This window comes from Carassius auratus, chromosome 48, assembly GCF_003368295.1.
Source record: "Carassius auratus strain Wakin chromosome 48, ASM336829v1, whole genome shotgun sequence".
Lineage (NCBI taxonomy): Eukaryota > Metazoa > Chordata > Actinopteri > Cypriniformes > Cyprinidae > Carassius > Carassius auratus.
Window position 1 is genome coordinate 5997862 of NC_039290.1, and position 20282 is coordinate 6018143.

At 34.3% G+C, this 20282-nt stretch overlaps 3 protein-coding genes across 4 annotated transcripts in view; 2 read left to right on the forward strand and 1 right to left on the reverse strand.

Moving 5' to 3' along the window:
* The first annotated feature begins 2882 nt into the window (after positions 1 to 2882).
* Positions 2883 to 4438, forward strand: LOC113065636 (G0/G1 switch protein 2-like). The gene is made up of 2 exons (XM_026237067.1): positions 2883 to 3004; positions 3766 to 4438. The coding sequence occupies exon 2, from the start codon at positions 3783 to 3785 to the stop codon at positions 4119 to 4121; it is 339 nt and encodes a 112-aa protein (XP_026092852.1). The 5' UTR covers positions 2883 to 3004; positions 3766 to 3782; the 3' UTR covers positions 4122 to 4438.
* Positions 4439 to 10183: 5745 nt separating this feature from the next.
* LOC113065637 (OTU domain-containing protein 3-like) lies at positions 10184 to 16531 on the forward strand. 2 transcript variants are annotated; one of them, XM_026237068.1, is made up of 8 exons: positions 10184 to 10300; positions 11677 to 11915; positions 12001 to 12149; positions 13244 to 13356; positions 13440 to 13562; positions 13643 to 13760; positions 13837 to 14030; positions 15905 to 16531. In XM_026237068.1, the coding sequence occupies exons 2-8, from the start codon at positions 11710 to 11712 to the stop codon at positions 16067 to 16069; spliced, it is 1068 nt and encodes a 355-aa protein (XP_026092853.1). In that variant the 5' UTR covers positions 10184 to 10300; positions 11677 to 11709; the 3' UTR covers positions 16070 to 16531. The 2 variants fall into 2 exon arrangements, with proteins under 2 accessions (XP_026092853.1, XP_026092854.1); XM_026237069.1 differs by having other exon boundaries at positions 10185 to 10300; positions 11656 to 11915.
* Positions 16532 to 17040: 509 nt separating this feature from the next.
* Positions 17041 to 20282, reverse strand: part of LOC113065638 (von Willebrand factor A domain-containing protein 1-like) — a 14267-nt gene continuing 11025 nt past the window's right edge. Inside the window, exons 5-6 of the mRNA XM_026237070.1 lie at positions 19707 to 19970; positions 17041 to 18722 (exon numbers count right to left, since the gene is read on the reverse strand). Coding sequence (XP_026092855.1) covers positions 19717 to 19970 — 254 coding nt within the window. The 3' untranslated portion in view covers positions 17041 to 18722; positions 19707 to 19716. The remainder of the gene's footprint in view (positions 18723 to 19706; positions 19971 to 20282) is intronic.

Genomic DNA, 20282 nt, shown 5'->3' on the forward strand with positions numbered 1-20282 from the left:
CTTCAGTGTCACATGATTCTTCAGAAATCATTCTAATATACTGATTTTCTGCATATTATCAATGTTCAAAATGGTTGTGCTGCTTCATATTTTTGTGGAAATGGTGATACTTTCCTTTTTGATGAAAAAAGTTCAAATGATCATCATTTATTTGAAACTGAAATCTTTTGTAACATTATAAATGTCTTCTCTGTCACTTTTGATCAATTTAATGCATGCTTGCTGAATACAAGTAGCCAAGTAGCTATCAATTTCTTAATAAAATACAATAAAATCTATAAATAGTCTGTATTTAGCTTCACACTTCTATATTTTATATATAAACATCAGCTACTAAAGTAACATGAGAACATAGTGATCTCAGATGTAGTATATTGCTGTGAGTCATGTTAATGGTAATGAGTTTCTTCCTGTGTACAGTGTGATCCGTCACGTCTGCTGCGTGTGCTGAACGTGGTTTCCCAACACTGTCTGTTCATCTAGGGAAGAGAGCATGGCACATACGGGAGTGAAACAGGTCAAAAGTATCTGATGCGGACTTTTCCTCAGAGTCACAACCACTACAGCACGTCTACAGTGAGTCCCGTTACCCAACATGCCCTCTCACCTCATACGCCAGAGTCACAGCACTGATGATTTTTACTCCATTTTAAGGACGTGTTGGAGTTGGGATGTTACTGAAAGTGAAAGGTCAGCATGTTTGCTGTTTACAAATGTTAAATCTGTTTAATGCAAAATCACTGACTCTGAAATAATATAGCCTGATTCTAAAGAAAAAGCTATTGCAGTAACCTAAATGATTCATGCTGGCACAAATGGCATATTTTGTTTTGCATGCTAAGTTAAAAACAAAGAAAGCTCATAATTTCTTAGCCTTAATGTTAATTCTTAATTGTCATAAATATAAAATTAAAAAGATTATAAAATAAAGCGTTAACATATATTTGATATAAAATATAATTACAGTGAAATGTGTTTGATTACATAAAAAAATGCAGTTTAATGTAATATTACTACATTTATTTATTTATTTATTTTATTTGAAGGACATTTTTGTTTATTTTTGAAGCACTTAAGAACATTCTTAATGCAAAATCATTGACCAATATGATTAATGTTGGCATAAATGGCATGTTTTGCTTTTGAACTGCTGATAGCATTGCATATACTGCTCAAAGAGTTTAATAAATAGTACAGCATAAATACAGCATTATACCATTGCAGTCTTAATGTAATTTAACATTTGTGATAATACATATATATATATATATATATATATATATATATATATATATATATATATATATATATATATATATATATACATATATACATATATATATATATATATATAAGGAGGGCTGGGTAAAAAAAATAGATTTTTCGATTAATCGTTTTTAAAATGTGGTCGGTTCAAAATCGATTCTCAAAGGCCACGAATCTATTTTTTTTATAAAATAACTTGATCCTGTTTGATCAAGGAATGCGACTGTTCTGACTTTTTTCAGCATACATTTTTCATCTTGCATCAAAATTCTATTGTATTTATTTAACATAATTGTATGCATTTGAAAATTAGAGATGGGATCTGTTTTAATGCACCCAACTGTACCTAAAATAAGAGTTTAATATACAGGTTTGTGACTCGTAATTTTTTGTATTATATCTATATTCATTGAGTTGAATCGAGAATCGAGTATAGAAAATCGAATCGAGAATCGAAATCGAATCGATCTGGAACATATGAATCGATACCCAGTCCTAATATATATATGGAAACCATCGTAAGGCAAAATAATTTACTCAGTGTTTAGAACCGGTTTCTGAAAAATAAATAACACAACATAAATACAGCAGTATAAGCTTTTTGTGATACATATAAAAATTTAAAAAATTAAAATAAAAAATGAAAAATATAAATAAAATAAAAACAATAAAAAATTATAAATCATTAAAATATGTTTCACATATAATATAGATATATTTAAATGGATTTTATTACATTTAAAAAATGCAGCTCAGGGCAATATTGATATTTAACTTTTTTATTTAAAGGATATTTTATTTACTTTTGAACCAGTTCAGAATGACAGCTTTAGTGTACAATAAACTTTACTGTAATATTATTGGTTGCCTACATTCATCGGGTTTGTTAATATAGGAGCATGAGCAGAGGGCAGTGGAGGAAAGGTCATTACAGCGAATGATGTGGCGGCTCTTATCATAGTCTCATTTCCTTTCTAAAATCAACAAACAGATAGTTTTCAGACAGTAAATGACATGCATTTTTTATTTCCTTTTACTTAGTAAAGTACAACAGTAATGCTATTTTTAATTGCACATTGTACTAAGAAAAAACTGTCCCTATTGGACATGCACCTTGATAATACAATTCTATTCATTGAAATAACCTGAATAAACACATTTCTTTGTGGCATATGAATATAGTAAATGTTCATTATCGTGGTATATATAAAAGTACTCTGCATTTTTGCAGTTGGCTGATTTTATATTGCTCACATGTCTGTGTTTACATATCATTATCTGGACAAAGTAGTATTTGTTGTTAAACATCACTATGTTAAGTGTTTTACCGCTTCTCATCACATCATAAAACTGATCTGTGAACTTTGAATTTATTACCCATCACAGCTGGGTCATCAAGTCCTCTGGAGCTACTAATAAAATCTGCTCCAGTCTGCTTATACACAGTCTTCACGTACAGTGTATTGTATGGTGTTTACACGTGATCACAAGAAACAGGTTTCCTCGTTGTCTTTGTGAAACTTGGCAGACAGGTTTTATGATTTTGCCAGCAGCCCTGCAGTCATTCACCGCTCACATGAAGCAACTTGGACAAAAGTTGCATCTCAACCTCATGAATATTCATGTGTGGAGGACGTCGATAGAGACCGCTGGCCTTAAATAGAGAGCGCCTCAACACCCATTGAAACTCTGAGGATAAAACTTAACAAGGACTTATAGCTTCTTCAACGTTTTACAAGTGAGTACATTTTGTCTTATCGAGTATCATTTGTAAAATGATTGCAATTTGAACTGTAATATACTATTAAAATGCTATTGTTAATTATTATTTATTGTGTTATTTATCATTTTTCTTAATAGAAAAAACCTGTAATAGATATAATTGTCAGAGCTCACATTTGATAGTTTTTTCAATGAAAAATATGTTGTTTAGTTAATAAAACTGTTACATCCTATATATTTTATTTACCAGTGCTATTTTAGTATCACCAAGAGACAACTAGAGTTGTTATTAATATTTTGAATTCAGTTTTTGAATCAATTTTTGTTGTTTTGTAGTTTTTAGTTGTTTTGTTGTTGTTTTCATAAATGTTTATATTACATAGAGATGTATTTATATTTCAGTTTTAGTTTTAGTGCATCAAGTTAAATTAAAAGTTGTTTCTATTTGACTTTATTCCAGTTAACATTAATTTCATTTTGAGTAATTATTAATTCATTTTAATTAAGTCATTTTATAAATCATTTTAATTAAAGCTTCAGTTTACGTTAACTATAAAAACCCTGGTATTTATCTCAGACATTTTTTTTTTCCTGTTCCTATTATGCACAATTTGAAAAATATTTGAATTAAATATATCCCTTGAATTAAAAATTTGAATTAAATTCAAACGGCAGTTCATGTTGTTTTCAAGACAAAACTTCTTACCCGCACTGTTTACTACAATAATTGAGTTAATTTTAGCATATCATGACCTTTGATTTTCTTTTCTTTCACAGACGTAACCACAGCTGTTATGGACACTTTGCATGAGCTCATCCCTTTTGCTAAGGAAATGCTGAGTGCTGGTCCCACCAAGGGCTCTCTGAAGGTCTATCTAGTGGGCGGCACGTTCGCTGTCCTGGGAATGGTGAGCGGCGTGGTCCAGGTGGCCTCTTCTCTCTTCCCTGACCACGAGGAGCCCGAGTTTGAGATGCTGAAGGTGAGGGAGCTCATACCAGTGAAGGAGCAGCTCCAGGAGCCACAAACCAGCATCCCTGAAGATGACGAGATGGACGCAGCGATGGAGGCCAAGGCTAAGGAACTGCCCATGAACAGACAGAGGCGGATGAGTTTCAGAGCTCACGCTTCATAAGGCTCGTGCCCTGCTGCTGTTAATGCTACGTGAAGAAAGCCGAGCCAAAACGAAGTTCTGCTTGTGCACTGAGCCGTGAGGAACACGTCATGAGGAACCGTACGGACACAGTTCTTATTGTACCGAGAGCTGCAGAGCGGCTGGGAGAGGGAAATAACGACTTGATAGTTTACGACTGTTACGTATGTCTGTTTAGATGGTGTAATGATTTTTTTTATCAGATGATAATTATTTATAAAGGATGTATAAAAGTCATGTGAAGAGTGTGCCATGTATTACTGCCATACAATAAATACATATTTGCTCAATCTCTGTCACTCAGTTGTAGATGATATTATAATTCATATTCATATGTCTGAGTCTTTTCTCATTTGTGCTTTCTTGGAATTGATTTTCACATAAACATAAATTTAATGAATCAAATTTTCATTGTTTATTTTCATTATAAAGGGAAGGTGATTAAAATACACTAATAAAGAAAACATTTCCCATCTGAGTAGGAAAAGACAGCGTTTTAATAAACTTTAATAAAATTATTAACTATAGCTGGACTACGATGCAGAATTAAGAATTTGTGATTCACATTATTTGTGTGTGAAATAAAATTATACATTTGTTTATTCTTTAAATAATCTGTTTAAAGATTCTTTTATATCTGTATAAAATTATTATACATCTTAATTCAATAGATTTCAATTTAGAGGAGACACGCAGTTTTTTCATGCAGCTGTATGTCAATTTTTAGATTTTAGGCTTTTTGGCTTTTCATTAAGATTTTTCAGACTAATGGAAAGAAAACAAACATGGAAAGGTCTGAATTTGGGCTCCTGGGCTCTCAAAAAATACACATTTTCAATCTGCAAGGTGAACGTTATGACAACACTCTCTTACAAAAAAGGGTTCATTGGGGTTCTATATAGAACCATAGGGTTTACTCAACTCCAAAGAACCTTTTATGCTAAAAATAATGACAAGAAAGAACCCTTTTGGCACCTAAAGGTTCTTTAGGCTATTATTCATTCATATATTACATTATTCTGCAACATTTTGTATTTGTAATTAAATTATTGTTTGTAGTAACTTAATATCACATTTTAATCATGCTGATTTTTGGAGAAAAACTGAAATGGCACTCTTCGTGTGATATTGATTAAATATATAAAATGATATAAATATATACATTTTCTAACCCCCATATCTTGAATTTTGTGATCATTCACGTGCATTCATAAATGCATTTGAATACCGAATAATGCAGTGAAAGAACGCACTCAAAATGCATCCGCACACTAGTATGACTTCATCATGTAACTTTATATTAGCCTAGATGCGTGCTCTTTTTAGGCATGATTTGTTGAAATGATTCGCGAACCTGCTTTGAACTCCCGAACTGACAGAAACAATTCGCGAACCCGCTTTGAACTCCTGAACTGACTGAAATGATTCGCGAACCCGCTTTGAACTCCCGAACTGACTTAAATGATTTGCGATCCCAGTCCGAACTCCCAAACTGACTCAAATGATTCGCGATCCCCAAACTGACTCAAATGATTCGCGATCTCGCTACGAACTCCCGAATTGATTCAAATGATTCGCGATCCCCAAACTGACTCAAATGATTCGCGAACCCACTTTGAACTCCCGAACTGACTCAAATGATTCGCGAACCCGCTACGAACTCCCGAACAGACTCAAATGATTTGTGAACCCACTATGAACTCCCGAACTGAATCAAATGATTCGCGATTCCTAAACTGATTCAAATGATTCGTGATCCCGTTTCAAACTCACGAACTGACTCAAATGATTCGCGAACCTGCTACGATCTCTAACTGACTCAAATGATTCCCGAACCCGCTACAAAACTCCCCAACTGACTCAAATGATTCGAGAACCCCGAACTGACTCAAATGATTCGCGAACCCGTATCGAACTCCCAAACTGACTCAAATGATTCGCGAACCAGCTACGAACTCCCGAACTGATTCAAATGGTCCGCTAACTCCCAAACTGACTCAAATGATCAGCGAACCCGCTCCGAACTCCCGAACTGACTCAAATGATTCGCGATCCTGCTCCGAACTCCCAAACTGGTTCAAATGATTCACGCTCCATACTCCGAACTCCCAAAATGACTCAAATGATTTGCAAACCCGCTTTGAACTCCCAAACTGACTCAAATGAATAACGCTCTGAACTCCCAAACTGACTCAAATGATTCACAATCTGAAGTTCCCATCCAAATCAAATGACACTGCTAGTGCTACTATTGGCTTAGTTCTCTAATTTCATAACATTTACTGAAATGAAGGTACTAAAAGTATGTTGTTAACAAATAAAATATGAATATTTCCATTTCGAACTGCTTTCCACATCGAAACATCCGCGAACATAACCAGAACTCAACTCCAAAGAACGTTTTATGCTAAAAAGGTTCTATAATGACAAGAAAGAACCCTTTTGGCACAATGGTTCTTTAGGCTATTATTCATTCATTCATTCATTCATTCATATCTTGAATTTTGTGATCATTCTATGGAGTCAATTAAACGCCGTATATATAAGCAAAAAATGTACCTTTTGCAAAAGAAAATAAAGTTTTGCAAACGAAAATTTAAGTATTGAGGAAAATAAATTAACTTTTTGCAAAAAAAAATTAACAGCGCGAAAGCAATTATATTGCAATACATATTTTCCATGGTCATAATCTATTAATTTATTTGCAATGCTGCTTTTATTTTGCGTGTCAGTCTAGTTTGAGCTTGCGATACCATTTTTCCTTTTGCGCTTTAATTTGTGCACGTCTCTCTTTGTGGCACTGTTTTGACGTGGCGGCGGAGTCAAGGGACGGGGGCGTGTACAACATACCTCCCTGGAAGTGACGTCATCGGCCCAAGATGCAGCTCACTGATCCAGGTCCTGTCATGATCATAGACAGTAAAAGAAATGGACACAGCGACCCCATTGGAACTCAATTGAGACAAGTGAAGCCCATTTTTAGCGTTTTTTTAGCACTTCCGTTTCTGACGCGCAGACTCAAACTGAGCTTGATGACGTCAGCAACCTGTCTGACAGATGTAAATCTTCTAGTAGCTGTGCGTGCAAACTGTCATCGTTAATCTTGCAGAGACGGCGAGCTTGAGCGGGGAGTTCTTTGGCGTGAGTGAGCAGGAGTAAGTATTCTGATTAATTATTTTGTATAGTATTTTAAAATGTAACGCCAGTACGCCATATTAAGTTAATTGCCTGCGAGCTTCTCCTCCTGTCTGTACGGTAATTTCTTTACAGTGCGACAGAGAGTCGAGTGGTTATGATGCAATCGTTAGACTTTTTTTTACAAAAACTGTTTCTATGGGGCCATAACATTGAAGGTAATGGAGCCCTTTATACATTGTTGCATCTTTAGAAATAAATAATGGACAAATGCAGCCGACTTCAACTTCTGGTCAACTTCCTACCCGCCTCGTCATGATGAGCAGAGACTTTCCAGTGGATCGTTTCTTTTTATAAAATAGCATTAAAACATTCATGTTTTCGTTTTATTTACTTTATTAACAAATAAATGTATGTGTATTAGCAGCGTTTGCTCAAGTTAAAGAAGTTGTTAACATGAACATCTGCTGTTAATTTCTCTCGATGTGCACACTTTTATAGCATTAAAATGTGTATTGTTTCATTTAGTTAACTGCAAGTGTTTGTATAAAATCTCTTAACTGGTGGGAGGACGTCAGCGCACAGAAGTGTTCTTTGTTTACATTAGTTCAGAGGAAAACTCAGCCCTGAAGAGTTTTGTAAATAATAGCCTTTAAAAGCCTGACATGCCAATAAAGCTTTGATTATGCTATATGACAGGAATTTTTACTGGAAGTGCACTTTAGAGGATGATTTTAACAATAACTATATAAACATCCTAACCCAATAAATAGTAGAATTATGAATTAATTTTAGCTAATTTCATTTGTAAATGAAAACAATCATTTATCACAGAATGTTAATTAGGTAAGCAATACACGAATTGAAAGGGGAAAATAAGCATAACAATAAATATAAAAATATAGCCCTAATTAATATAATATTATTATCAATTATGTACTGTTAGACTATATGAATGAATGAATGATGCATATATATAGTGATTTATTGTGTATTGTTGTCCACCCAAAGAGCTGTACAATCATTTGAAGGGTCTCTCCTCGACCACCAGCAGTGTGCAGCATCCACTCGGATATATTATTTATACCATATTTTCCGGACTATATCTACATTAATATCTTGTGGCCACGACAAAACTAAACCAAAAAGACGCGCTGGCGTCCTCCCACAAGTTAAGAGATTTTAAACAAAACATTTGCAGAATGAAACAATACACATTTTAATGCTATAAAAGTGTGTCCATCGAGAGAAATAAACAGCAGATGTTCATGTTAACAACTTCTTTAACTTGAGCAAACGCTGCTAATACACATACATTTGTCAATAAAGTAAATAAAACGAAAACATGAATATTTTAATGCTATTGAATAAAAAGAAATGATCCACTCGAAAGTCTCTGCTCATCATGGCAGGACCTGGATCAGTGAGCTCCGTCTCGGGCCGATGACGTCACTTCCAGGGAGGAAGTGATCCCACTATGAACTCCCAAAAAAAAAAAAAAAAAAAACGATGAACTCCCAAACTGATTCAAAACTAACTAAACTAAACTAACTCAAATGAATCATGCTCTGAACTCTATTGGCTTAGTTCTCTAATTCCATAAAATGTACTGATTTTAAGGTACGAAAGATATGTTGTTAACAACTAAAATATCAATATTTCCATTCTGAACTGCTTTCCACATCGAAACATTCACGAACAAATGATTCGCGAACCCGCTCCGAACTCCCGAACTGATTCAAATGATTGGCGATCCCCGAACTGACTCAAATGATTCGCGTACCCGCTTTGAACTCCCGAACTGACTCAAATGATTCGCGAACCCGCTTTGAACTCCCGAACTGACTCAAATGATCCGCGAAGCCGCTACGAACTCCCGAACTGATTCAAATAATTCGATCCTTTAATCCCGCTCCGAACTGCCGAACTGACTCAAATGATTCGCGAACCCACTCTCTCGAATTGATTCAAATGATTTGCGATCCTGGTCCGAACTCCCAAACTGACTCTAATGATTCGCCATCCCGCTACGAACTCCCGAATTGATTCAAATGATTCGCGATCCCGGTCCGAACTCCCAAACTGACTCAAATGATTCACAATCCAGCTCGAATGGACTCAAATGATTTGCGATCCCGCTCCGAACTCCCAAACTGATTCAAATGATTCACGCTCCATACTCAGAACTCCCAAAAAGGATTTGCAAACCCGATTTGAACTCCCAAACTGACTCAAATGAATCACGCTCTGAACTCTATTGGCTTAGTTCTCTAATTTCATAACATTTACTAATTTTAAGGTACGAAAAGTGTGTTGTTAACAAATAAAATATCAATATTTCCATTCCGAACTGCTTTCCACATCGAAACATCCACGAACAGGGGCTGACTGGCCATCTGTGTGATCTGGAGAATGGCTGGTAAAAGTGCGATTTATAGTCCAGAAAATACAGTAAAGTATGGAACATGAGAGGAGAAAGAGTTACTTGCTAGGGATGATTTTAGGAAGTGATATTCAGGTTGCTACATTTCTAATGATTACAGTAGGCCTTTTTGTACTAGAAATGTATGCAAATTAGCGCATATTTCATTAAATAATGCCTCACTTGCATATTTAAGCATAACATTTTAGAAAACGTGTGATACGTTTTTTTTTTTTTTTTTTTTTTTTTGCAATTATCAATGTAATCAATCAACTTGGTAAGTAAGGTCATAACTATTATTAATTGTTTTAACCCTATTTACCTGCAGTGTCTCGCTTTAAATATATACTTAACATCAACAAAAATAATATTTTGCGTTGAGAAATATTTAAATTTAAAATGTTTTATTTATTAAAAAAAAAAAATTTCAATGATTTTTCGCAGTCACGTTGTCTTTTATTTTGGAAGCAACGCCGGAACCGGAATTGCGATTCTTCAGGAAGTAAACAAACCCAGCTCAGAGTGGCGTTCACCGAGTTTCTGTTCAGATTGTTGTTCAGTGTTGGTGTTTCTTATCGTGTTCGTGTTTCTGTCGTCTGATAATGTGAGTACAGTTGTGTGACACACTTTAATTGTCTTCCCTCTTCAGCATTCCGTCGTTTAAACTCCACCAAATCTGACACATGTTTATAACGTTTCATTTATGTCTCATCACGCTGCTGTTCCTCATCAGTCTAACACTTATTTAGTCTGATATTTACAGTTCGTCATTCTAAACTTTTATTGCCACCTATCTATCTGTACATACATATTAAAAAAAAAACTGTGATTTAAAAGTTTCGGTATGGTCTCAGATAATACGATTGTTTTTTATTTAAGCAGATAATAGAACATTAACCAAACAAGCTAATTAACTTTTTTATTATTATTGTCATATTTGCCATGACCGTAATAATAAAAAAAAATCTGAAGCTGTTTACATCATTTGGATGAGAGATTTGTTTTTGTGATTTTACAGTGTAATATTCACATTCATTTATTATGATTTTACAGTAATAATAACTTTAATACTTGAGGTATTCTAAAATAAACTACTTTAACCATGGTCAATATTTGCTAGGATGAATAACAGTGCATATGCTTACTGTTAAGTTTTAGTATTAAATCATATTATTAGTATATGTATTAATAAGATTATTAGTATGTATTTAAAAAAATAAAACAGACAACAATATTGTAATCATTATAATTAAAAGTATTTTTTAATGTGAGTCTATATTAATTTATTATTCATTTTATTAATTTATTATTAAATTATATTTGCTGAAATAGTAATGCTAACCTTATTTACAACAATACATTTCCGTCATTATAAAAGCAGTAAATCTAATGGTTAATCATTAGTATTAAATCTGTACTATTTTATCATTAGTAAAGATTGCAATATTAAATTTAAAGTTATTTTGGGTTTAGGCACCACGCACATCAAAAAAGAAAGATGACATCAGACAGAAAAACAGAAAGTTCATTAGTTAATACAAGTTAACTACTTTAGTTCACATGACCTAAGAATGAACAATACTTCTACTGTGTTTTATTAGTCTTAGTTAATGTTAATCTTGTGCATTATTAAACTCAAAAGTTGTGCTTGTTAACATTAGTTAATGCACTGTGAATTAACATGAACTAACTGTGAAGAACAGTACTTTCATTACCTAACATTAACAGAGATTAATAAATACTCGAAAAGATGTGTAGTTCATTGTTTGTGCATGATAGTTAATCCAGTAACTAACATTAACTTATTGTAAAGTGTTACCGAAAGCTTTTTACACCCTTTGAATGTCATTCTATATCAATCTATTAAGAATTTACTGTACTTGATATGTTTGTCATGTTGAATGTTCATTTTAAGCAATTCCCCTTGTCATGACTGATGTTATGATGCTGTGGTTACAGTTTTGTGTGTGTGATTGATAGATGCATGACCGAGTGTAGTGCAGCAGCTCCATCATGTCAAGGAAACAGTCAGGAAAGCCCATAAAGGGAAACAGGAAGTGTGAATTAGAGAGGAAGAGAGACGAGAGAGCGGCCCGCCGGGCTCTGGCCAAAGACAGGAAGAACAGACCTCCAGGAGGAGATGATGGTGAGGAGTTTGTCAGCTTCTCCAACCAGCTTCAGGCTCTGGGGCTCAAACTCCGCGAGGTGCCTGGGGACGGGTATGTGTGGAGGATTGAGAGGACTGTCATATACAGACTGAGATCTTAGAGGAGTCAAGCTTCTGTTTCTCATGTTCTCCCGCAGGAACTGTCTGTTCCGGGCTCTTGGGGACCAGCTGGAGGGACACTCGCGAGGTCACCTGCGTCTGCGGCAGGAGACGGTGCAGTACATGATGACACACAGGCAGGACTTCGAGCCCTTCGTTGAAGATGACATGCCATTCACAGAGCATTGTAAGAGAACTCTCTAGCGTGTGTTTGTGTTGCCAGAAATCCAAAAGAAACCTCAGCTCAAACTCATCAGATTACATTGCAACTCACGGTAACCTTACTGTTAGTAGTTCATTAGTGGTGTTTGCTTAGTCAAGCATCACTATTAATTTTGCTCATACGTATATTTTTAACTTTGGCGAAAAAAACTACTGTGCTACAGACATTTAACATGTTTTATTGTTATCCAAACCTATAAAGAAACATTTACATTAATTGAAATAAACAAAATATGATAAATCCCCCTAAACTTATTTGAATTCATTTAGTTTCCAAGGCAGCATTTCTCATTTTCGTTTAGTTTGTTTAGTTAAAAAAAAAAAAAAAATTATATATATAATATATATATGTGTGTGTGTGTGTAAACATGCATCAGAATTACTAAAACTTAAAATTAACATAAAAATTGAAAGAATAAGAATGAAAACTACTTTAAAATATTGCACTGATACTGTTATACTTTATTTAGGATACTATAATAACACTTGAGCCTATTAACAACCAGAAAAAATATTTAAAAAAAAAATCTAGTTATACTTGCAATAAAATTGTTTTATATTTCGGTGAGTTTCCAAGGCAGCATTCTTGTTTAGTTTCAGTTAAAGTTTAAGTTGAAGATAACCAAACTATAACTGAAATAAAAAATAACTAAATATAAACATACTAATAACTAAACTAGAATTAACTAAACAGACATGTATATTTTTAAACTAATAAAACTGCCAATTTTTTTTTTTATTAAACTAAGATTAAAATAATAATAGAAAATAGAAAAAGCTCAAATAATAATTTAAACTACTAAAACCTAATTTGATATATGAAATATGATATCAATACTGTATTAATGATACTACAATAACACTGGAACTAGTAAACAACCAGAGAAAATATAAAATAGCAAAATAGCTATATATATATATATATATATATATATATATATATATATATATATATATATAGCTAGAGAGAGGAGAGAGTGCTGTTATCCAGCTATTCTAATGTCTTTCTGCAGGAAAGCTCATGTCATTGATGATATCTTTGTTGTTTTTCTTTCTCAGTGTCAAACCTGTCTCAGCCGGGCACGTTTGCTGGAAACGACGCCATCGTGGCCTTCGCTCGCAGGCAGCAATTAAAAGTGGTTATTCATCAGCTGAACGCTCCATTGTGGGAGGTGATGGAGCATTTACGTCTTTGATTCATGTCATTCTAATGTGTCTTTCTATTAATAGTTTAATAAAATAAATGTACATGCAGATAAATGGTACAGAGAAGCCTTCATGTCGTGAGCTACACATCGCATATCGATATGGAGATCATTATGACAGCGTCAGAAAGACTGGAGACAACTCTGAGAGTCCGGCACATCTGCGTATAGAGGTCTGTCCGGCATCAGTCACATACATGAACCACAGTCTGACATCTGCTGAAGGTCAGGGTCTTATTTCTTCTTTGGACAGAGTCTGAATAATTCCAGACGCTTTGGAGATGGTCAGAAGGAAAGGTCGAGCGGCGCCTCTCCCTCACGCTCTCTCTCTGAAGATGAAGAGCTGATCTTGAGCATTCTCTGTGAAGATAGTCAGTCGATATTTAACTCCCTGTCAATCGATTTCACTTTCAATATGCTCTTCTCACCACTGTTTTGTGTCCCTAGATCAATCAGACAATCTGTGTCAATCAAGGGCCACATCACAGACGAGCCACAGTGATTGGCTGGAGTCAGAACTAAACAACCAATCATCACGGAGAGATTGTGCCTCAAGGACACACCCTTTATGTCAAGGCATGCAGGCTGAAAGTAGTGAAAACACATCACCAACAGAGAGCAGCATCTCACTTAAACCCAAGGTGACAACAGCATTATTTTAGTATAATTTGAAAAATACTAGTGTTTATTAATATTTTAAATTCGTTTTATTTTTATATTTTCTGTTTTTATTTGAATAACTAAATAAATTAAAGTTTTAGTTATATAGTAGGGTTTTTGTCATTTTAATTATTTTCTAGTAGATATTTAAAGTCTGTAGTTTTTATTAAATATAGTTTGTTATTTTAGCACAAGTTAAATTAAAATGAATTATTTGCCTTGACAACTAGCTGAAACAAAGTATATAAAAATGACATTAATTGAAATAAAATAAATGAAAACTGACAAAAAATTATTATAAAAAAGGCAAAATTTACCTTTTTTTGTTTAATTTTAAGTTTAAAATAACAAACAAAATTAAATGAGAATAACTAAACTACAACATAACAATTAAATAAATTAGGGGTGTCCCCGACTAAGGATTTTCATCGTCGAATAAGAATTTTCAAATCTTGCTGATATTCGACTGATAGTCGAATCTTATGTTTGGGGGTGGGGCAAAATACATTTAGTCAAGTCATACATCCGACAGCCATAATTACTGATGTTAAGACACAGGGAAAATGTGTAATGAACACCTTGCATATATAAACGAGGTTAATAATGTTTTATGTTTTGATTAACAGATAGCTAACACTTAACATCGACGAAACTGTAACAATTAACAATTTTATTATTATTTTATTTTTTACAATAGTGCTCTCATTATACCGTAAGCCTAAAACGTTAGCAGTTAATGTTCTGCATTTCTCTTTTGAGCTGCGCGCGCTGAAGATGACCAGTAGAGTGACGCATTTGATAGCAAGTTTTTAATCAATGGGATTCAACTCACAATTTCATATAGAATATGCTTGGTTATTAATAAAACATACCGTTAATATTAAGACTTCTAGGCTATTTGCAAAAAAAGGCCCTGAATGCACATGAACATATCTGCGGGGCTCTGAATGCGAACTTCTTTTGGTGGACGCGTTCTTCACGAAACAATGTGCAGAAACACGGCAGCTAAACTAAAAATTCATAGCATTTTAGTATTATGGTCTTCTTATTATAATAGTATGTATATAACAGTCCCAGTCATAGTTATAAATATTCTGCATTGTAGTTTGACCTGCTCGCGCTTTACGCTGAAGAGATATCACCATAGTACTGCAATGAAACACTTGACTCAAAACCAAATAATATATCCACAATATTTATACACCGGCTGAGATGTTTTGAAATCACTTGTATCGTACCTGTTAGAAAAAATCCAGTCTCTGCCTGTGTCTGCCTGTTTGAGTCTTGGTAAAGTTTTAAAACCCTGCCGCCAAGATGCTCCTCTGTCGGTCACAGATTATGGAAAGTGAAACAAATCTATAGGTGTGGTTGGAGTTATTCACACACTTTATTAATTTGAAGCTTCTTTCTTTTCAGATTCTCACAGCTTTATCATAATAGGCTGTATATTAACTTATTGGGAGAAAACCGGTAGATCTATGTGAAATCAGACATTTGAGCTCCCCTATATAGTCAAAATGTATCTCAAATCTCAAAAGTCAAAGCATCGATTCGTCGACTATTTGGGGACACTCCTAAAATAAATCAAACCAATTTAGATTTTTTTTGTCGTTTTTATTATTTTTTTAATATGTTTATATAATTTCTGTTGAAATTTGTCTGTATAGGTTCTGTTATTTCAGTTTTAGTTTGAATTATTTTAGTACATCAGGTTAAACTAAATAAAAAGCTCAGTAAAAGTTTATTTTATTTCAAGTATTTTTTTTTCTCATGGTTTTTACTTTAACTACAATAATCCTGGATGAAAAGAACACAAATAATAAAGTTTTCTTGTTTTTCCCCCCACACTTTTTAGCTCTCTACTAAACAAAGGAAAGAGCAACAGCGCCTAGAAAAGAAGAAACGTCAGGAGGAGAGACATAGACAGAAGGTTTTACAGGGCAGAGGGTCACATCACCAAAATCAGAACATACCAGAAGCCGTCACTCTTGTGCCAGCGCTTAACACCCTGAGCATCTAGAGCAAACATGGGAGGATATTTTAAGTGGTCCGTACACTGTGCAGTGATCTAGAAACTTGATAGGTTGAATGTATAGGGACTGTGTTGTATGATTGAGGGTGCATTTCTTTAGCACAAGGATGATGTCAAGATGCGTCGGGCTGTAAGCTGTGCTTGAGATTGCGGGCGACTGCATTTTTGTACTGAACAGTCAAATATTAAATCTCATTAAATTCAGTTGACACATCTGAGCTCAGCCAAAGAACAAATGTAAAGGGAACCGAAATATTGAGAGGAGAAAGAGTTGAAGATTAATAATGGACAACTGTTTAATCCTGTCGGGGTATTTGATTTATTTGTTTAAAACACTTTCGGTTTTGTTTCTGCTTTCCAATGATCATTGTTTTAACTGAGCGGTTTCTAACAGTTGGGCAACATCATATTCTGCAGCGGAATTCTATAAATAAACATTTCAGATTTAAATTGTGTAATATTAAATATTATTCTCTAAAATGGTTAAATCTCAGGAAATTGGTCAAGAACAGGTCATTTTTCACTTCAAACTAGAAATTATATTCCTGTCAAGCTAAATTATTAATTTACATAACAAATTACTGTTCTACAGTAATGAAAAAAATGAGTTGTGTATTTTGTAATCAGAATCTAATGACAGAAATCGTGGTAATAATAATTAAAAATATCTCTTAAAGACATTGCATTGCAATTAAATAATTTGGACAGAAATAAACTTTATGCTCTAATAACAGGTTTGTTATATATATATATATATATATATATATATATATATATATATATATATATATATATATATGTGTGTATGTATGTATATATATGTATGTATGTATATGTATGTATATATGTGTGTGTGTTTATGTATATGTTACATTTATATTATTTTTTTATTTAGCCATTAAATGTCATAAAATCTAATATAAAAAAAAAACTGTTTTAGGAACAAAAGCAGACATGGATTGAAATAGATCCTTTTTTATTCTTTATTAACTGAAAAACAACAGTGAAAACAGTGATGTGTAAGATGTGCAGCCAAGCTGGGAATGAACAAGCACTTATTCATAATGCAGAAAGCCCAACTTGCTATTTTGTTGCAACATACAAAATATCAGATGCTGAATTTTTTTGAATAGCTACAAATTCTTACATAATGACCCTGAAATGGGATGAAAACCATTATTAAAGACTGTATGAATGAAATGATCTATCCTTAAACACTATTTTAAGAACTTGATCCAGTCTGCAAACGTATGCCTGTTAAGACACAACTACAGAGAAAAACATTGATAAATACAAGCAACAGTGTGCATGCACAGCAAGAAACTTGACCCACTGAAAGAGTCACTTCTTGAAACAAACCAGTCACTGCACTTTTGAACCACAAAACATCTGCGAGCAACATCTGCGAAGTCTTAGTACTTTAGCCACAATGATTAAGATCCGTGCCAGTTTTCAGAGTTTCACGGCTGACAAAATCTGCAGTTATGATAACGTGTGTAACTCCAGCACGGTTACAATATATGCATTGACCTTAAAGAAAAAACAGTGATGGAAGTCATTCAGATTCCCCCCAAAAATGTCTCATTGTTCCCATTTCAAACTGTACAGACAAATCTCAAATATACAGTAACCAACTATATCTCTGTTAAATATAACTCAAAAAGCATTAGTAGGATATTTACAGACTATTGCTTTGGCGATATAACTCTTAATAAAAACTTAAATATCGAATATGTAAACATTCTGGCTATTTAAAGGAAAATTACGGCTTCAATTGAAAGTGTTTGGTTAAAGAAACTGCACATAAATGTTAAAAAACACACAGTTTTTAATATAGCCACATGATAATATTGCTAATTTTGTATGTTATAGTTAAAGTTATAATCCGTCTTTCTCTCATGAGCATATAAAGTCGGTAAACCCTGTAACCTTCTCTCAAAATAGACTGTTTAATGTCTTGCCCCATAGACTTCTATTATAAGTGCATTACTGTAAATGTATGGAAGCTTGTTTCTGCCATGGAATAAAAAAGGTAATTGTGACTTTTTCTCACAATTAAAAAAAAAAAAATCAGTGGAGGAAACCATTGTAAGTTTATATCTCCCAGTTCTGTTTATATCATGCAATTCTTCTTTTTTTTTTTGTGAGAAACAAAGTCCAAATTGTAACGGAATCTTGCAGTTGCAAGGAAACACAACAATTATTTAACTCAGAATTCTGATAAAAGAAATTCTAAACTCTGAGATATAATCTCAATTGTCAGAAAAAAGAATTGTGAACTCAAGATATAAATTGCGAGATATAAACTCAAAAATGTTCTACGGTGATGCACAGCAAGCCACAGGTCTCATCCGTCAATAGCACTGAACTTTGATTTTCTGATTCTTCAGAAAGTCACTTTTGAGTTCATACTCTTTAAGTCTCCTTTATTAGAAGCATGGTTTGGGGTTTGCGTATCAGTGCATGTTGTGTTGGGGTGTTTAAAGATCACCATCTATGGGTATTGAACATTCAAACAGCTCCAGTGTCCTGGACTCCCTTGTCCTCCCATCTGTCCATTTGTGGGAAGTTTTTGGTGTTGCTCATCCCTCCATCTTTCGTGTTTGGCAGAGCGGTGCGCCAGAGTTCCAGTTCAACGCAGCTGTATGGTAACACAAACAGAAGATGCTGTTTTTATTACAAATGCATATCTGTGCTAAAATAACTCACTTCACCTTTTAACCCTAAAAAGCCTACAGTATTATATTTTATACGCAAAGGCCTTTAAATGATCAACATCAAACTTTCTGTGCACAACCTACTACATGCCTTCGGTCATCTAAATGATAGTTTAGACTTATTTAGCAAGTAAAAAGTATCATTGTAAGAAAGTCCTCCTTCACATTGTGGTTCATGTTTCTTTTTGCTGTGAGTTATTTTCTGATTTTTTTTTTTAAAGTAAACAATAATAACTTTCTTGTATAACATACATGCAGCCCTTTTGTGTAGGTGCTTTATGGTTTTGTCTACGATTCAATTCAGTTGCATTTTTCAGGCTATTATTTCTTATGCCAGGCTTTACTGGGTTAAAGGTGCTGTATGTAATATTGATAGCTAGTGGTTGAAATGGGAACTGCAGTCCAAATTCAAAATATTAGAGAGAGTAATTTCTCCCACCCTCTCTTCCTCAGAATCAACAATCTCGTGGGTTGCCAGATTGAGGACTCGCAACAGGAGCGACAACAACGAGCCTTAGACTTTGAGTTTATTTATCCATGTTTTATTATGCCTCTTCTCATTTAATGTTTTAAATGGATGCCAAAACTTTTTAAGGTAAGGAAGAATCTGCAATCTTTTACCCAGTTCTTTTACTGGCTTTCATATGCCAACTGGCAACCCAGGGTGTCGAAAATACCATTGCTTAAATTAGCAGTGGATGGAATCACACAGACCAAAACAAAAACAGACATTCTGACACTGAACACACATTTGGAATAACTAGTTGTAGCGTTCTTTTTTCAGAGACGCAATCATATGGTATTTTTATGCTTTAGTACATTTAAAAAAAAATGACATACTGTTGCTTTAAGATGCTTATTATATAAAATAACCCATAATCCCCATGTTTCCCTGACAGGCGTCTCACCCGAGCCCATTTAAGCAGTGCAGCAGAGTCCCTCCCCACGGGCCGTCCGGTACACCGGAGAGACGCAGACACGGGCATTGGAGGGCACATGGTTGAGGGTGGTGGAAAGCTGGTTGGGTGGTAGATACAGGGTGGAGCGCTGGCTCTGACCTCGCTCCCATGTGACCCAGTAACCACGCAGACCATCGTATCTCCCCTTCCAGCGGAGCTGCACTGACTCACTGCCCACTGGGGTCAGCTGCAGATCTGAGAGAGCTGGCAACACTGAGAGAAACAGGGAGAGAGGTCAGGCTTCCCGTTCCTTGCTGGGAATCAGAGGGAGGGGATGTGGGAATAATACTGCAGGAACATTAAAATAGCATGGTCTCGTTGAAAAGAGAAAATGATTTTTATTAAATGAACGTTTGGGGTCAGTACAATGTTTTATTTATTTTTTTCAAAAAAGGATGAAAAGATGTGGATGATCAAAAGTTACAGTAAAACATTTATGGATGTCTATTTCAAATAAATTAACTCTATCATTGAAGAATCCTGAAGAAAAATATGTCACATAAATATGGAGAAGCACAACAATTT

Bases quoted from the DNA above. Each gene is read 5' to 3' on its own strand.
- LOC113065636 (XM_026237067.1), top strand. From the start codon at position 3,783: ATGGACACTTTGCATGAGCTCATCCCTTTTGCTAAGGAAATGCTGAGT.
- LOC113065637 (XM_026237068.1), top strand. From the start codon at position 11,710: ATGTCAAGGAAACAGTCAGGAAAGCCCATAAAGGGAAACAGGAAGTGT. The intron at 13,357-13,439 runs GTGATGGAGCAT...ATGTACATGCAG, and splicing joins TGAACGCTCCATTGTGGGAG to ATAAATGGTACAGAGAAGCC. The intron at 14,031-15,904 runs GTGACAACAGCA...CACACTTTTTAG, and splicing joins GCATCTCACTTAAACCCAAG to CTCTCTACTAAACAAAGGAA.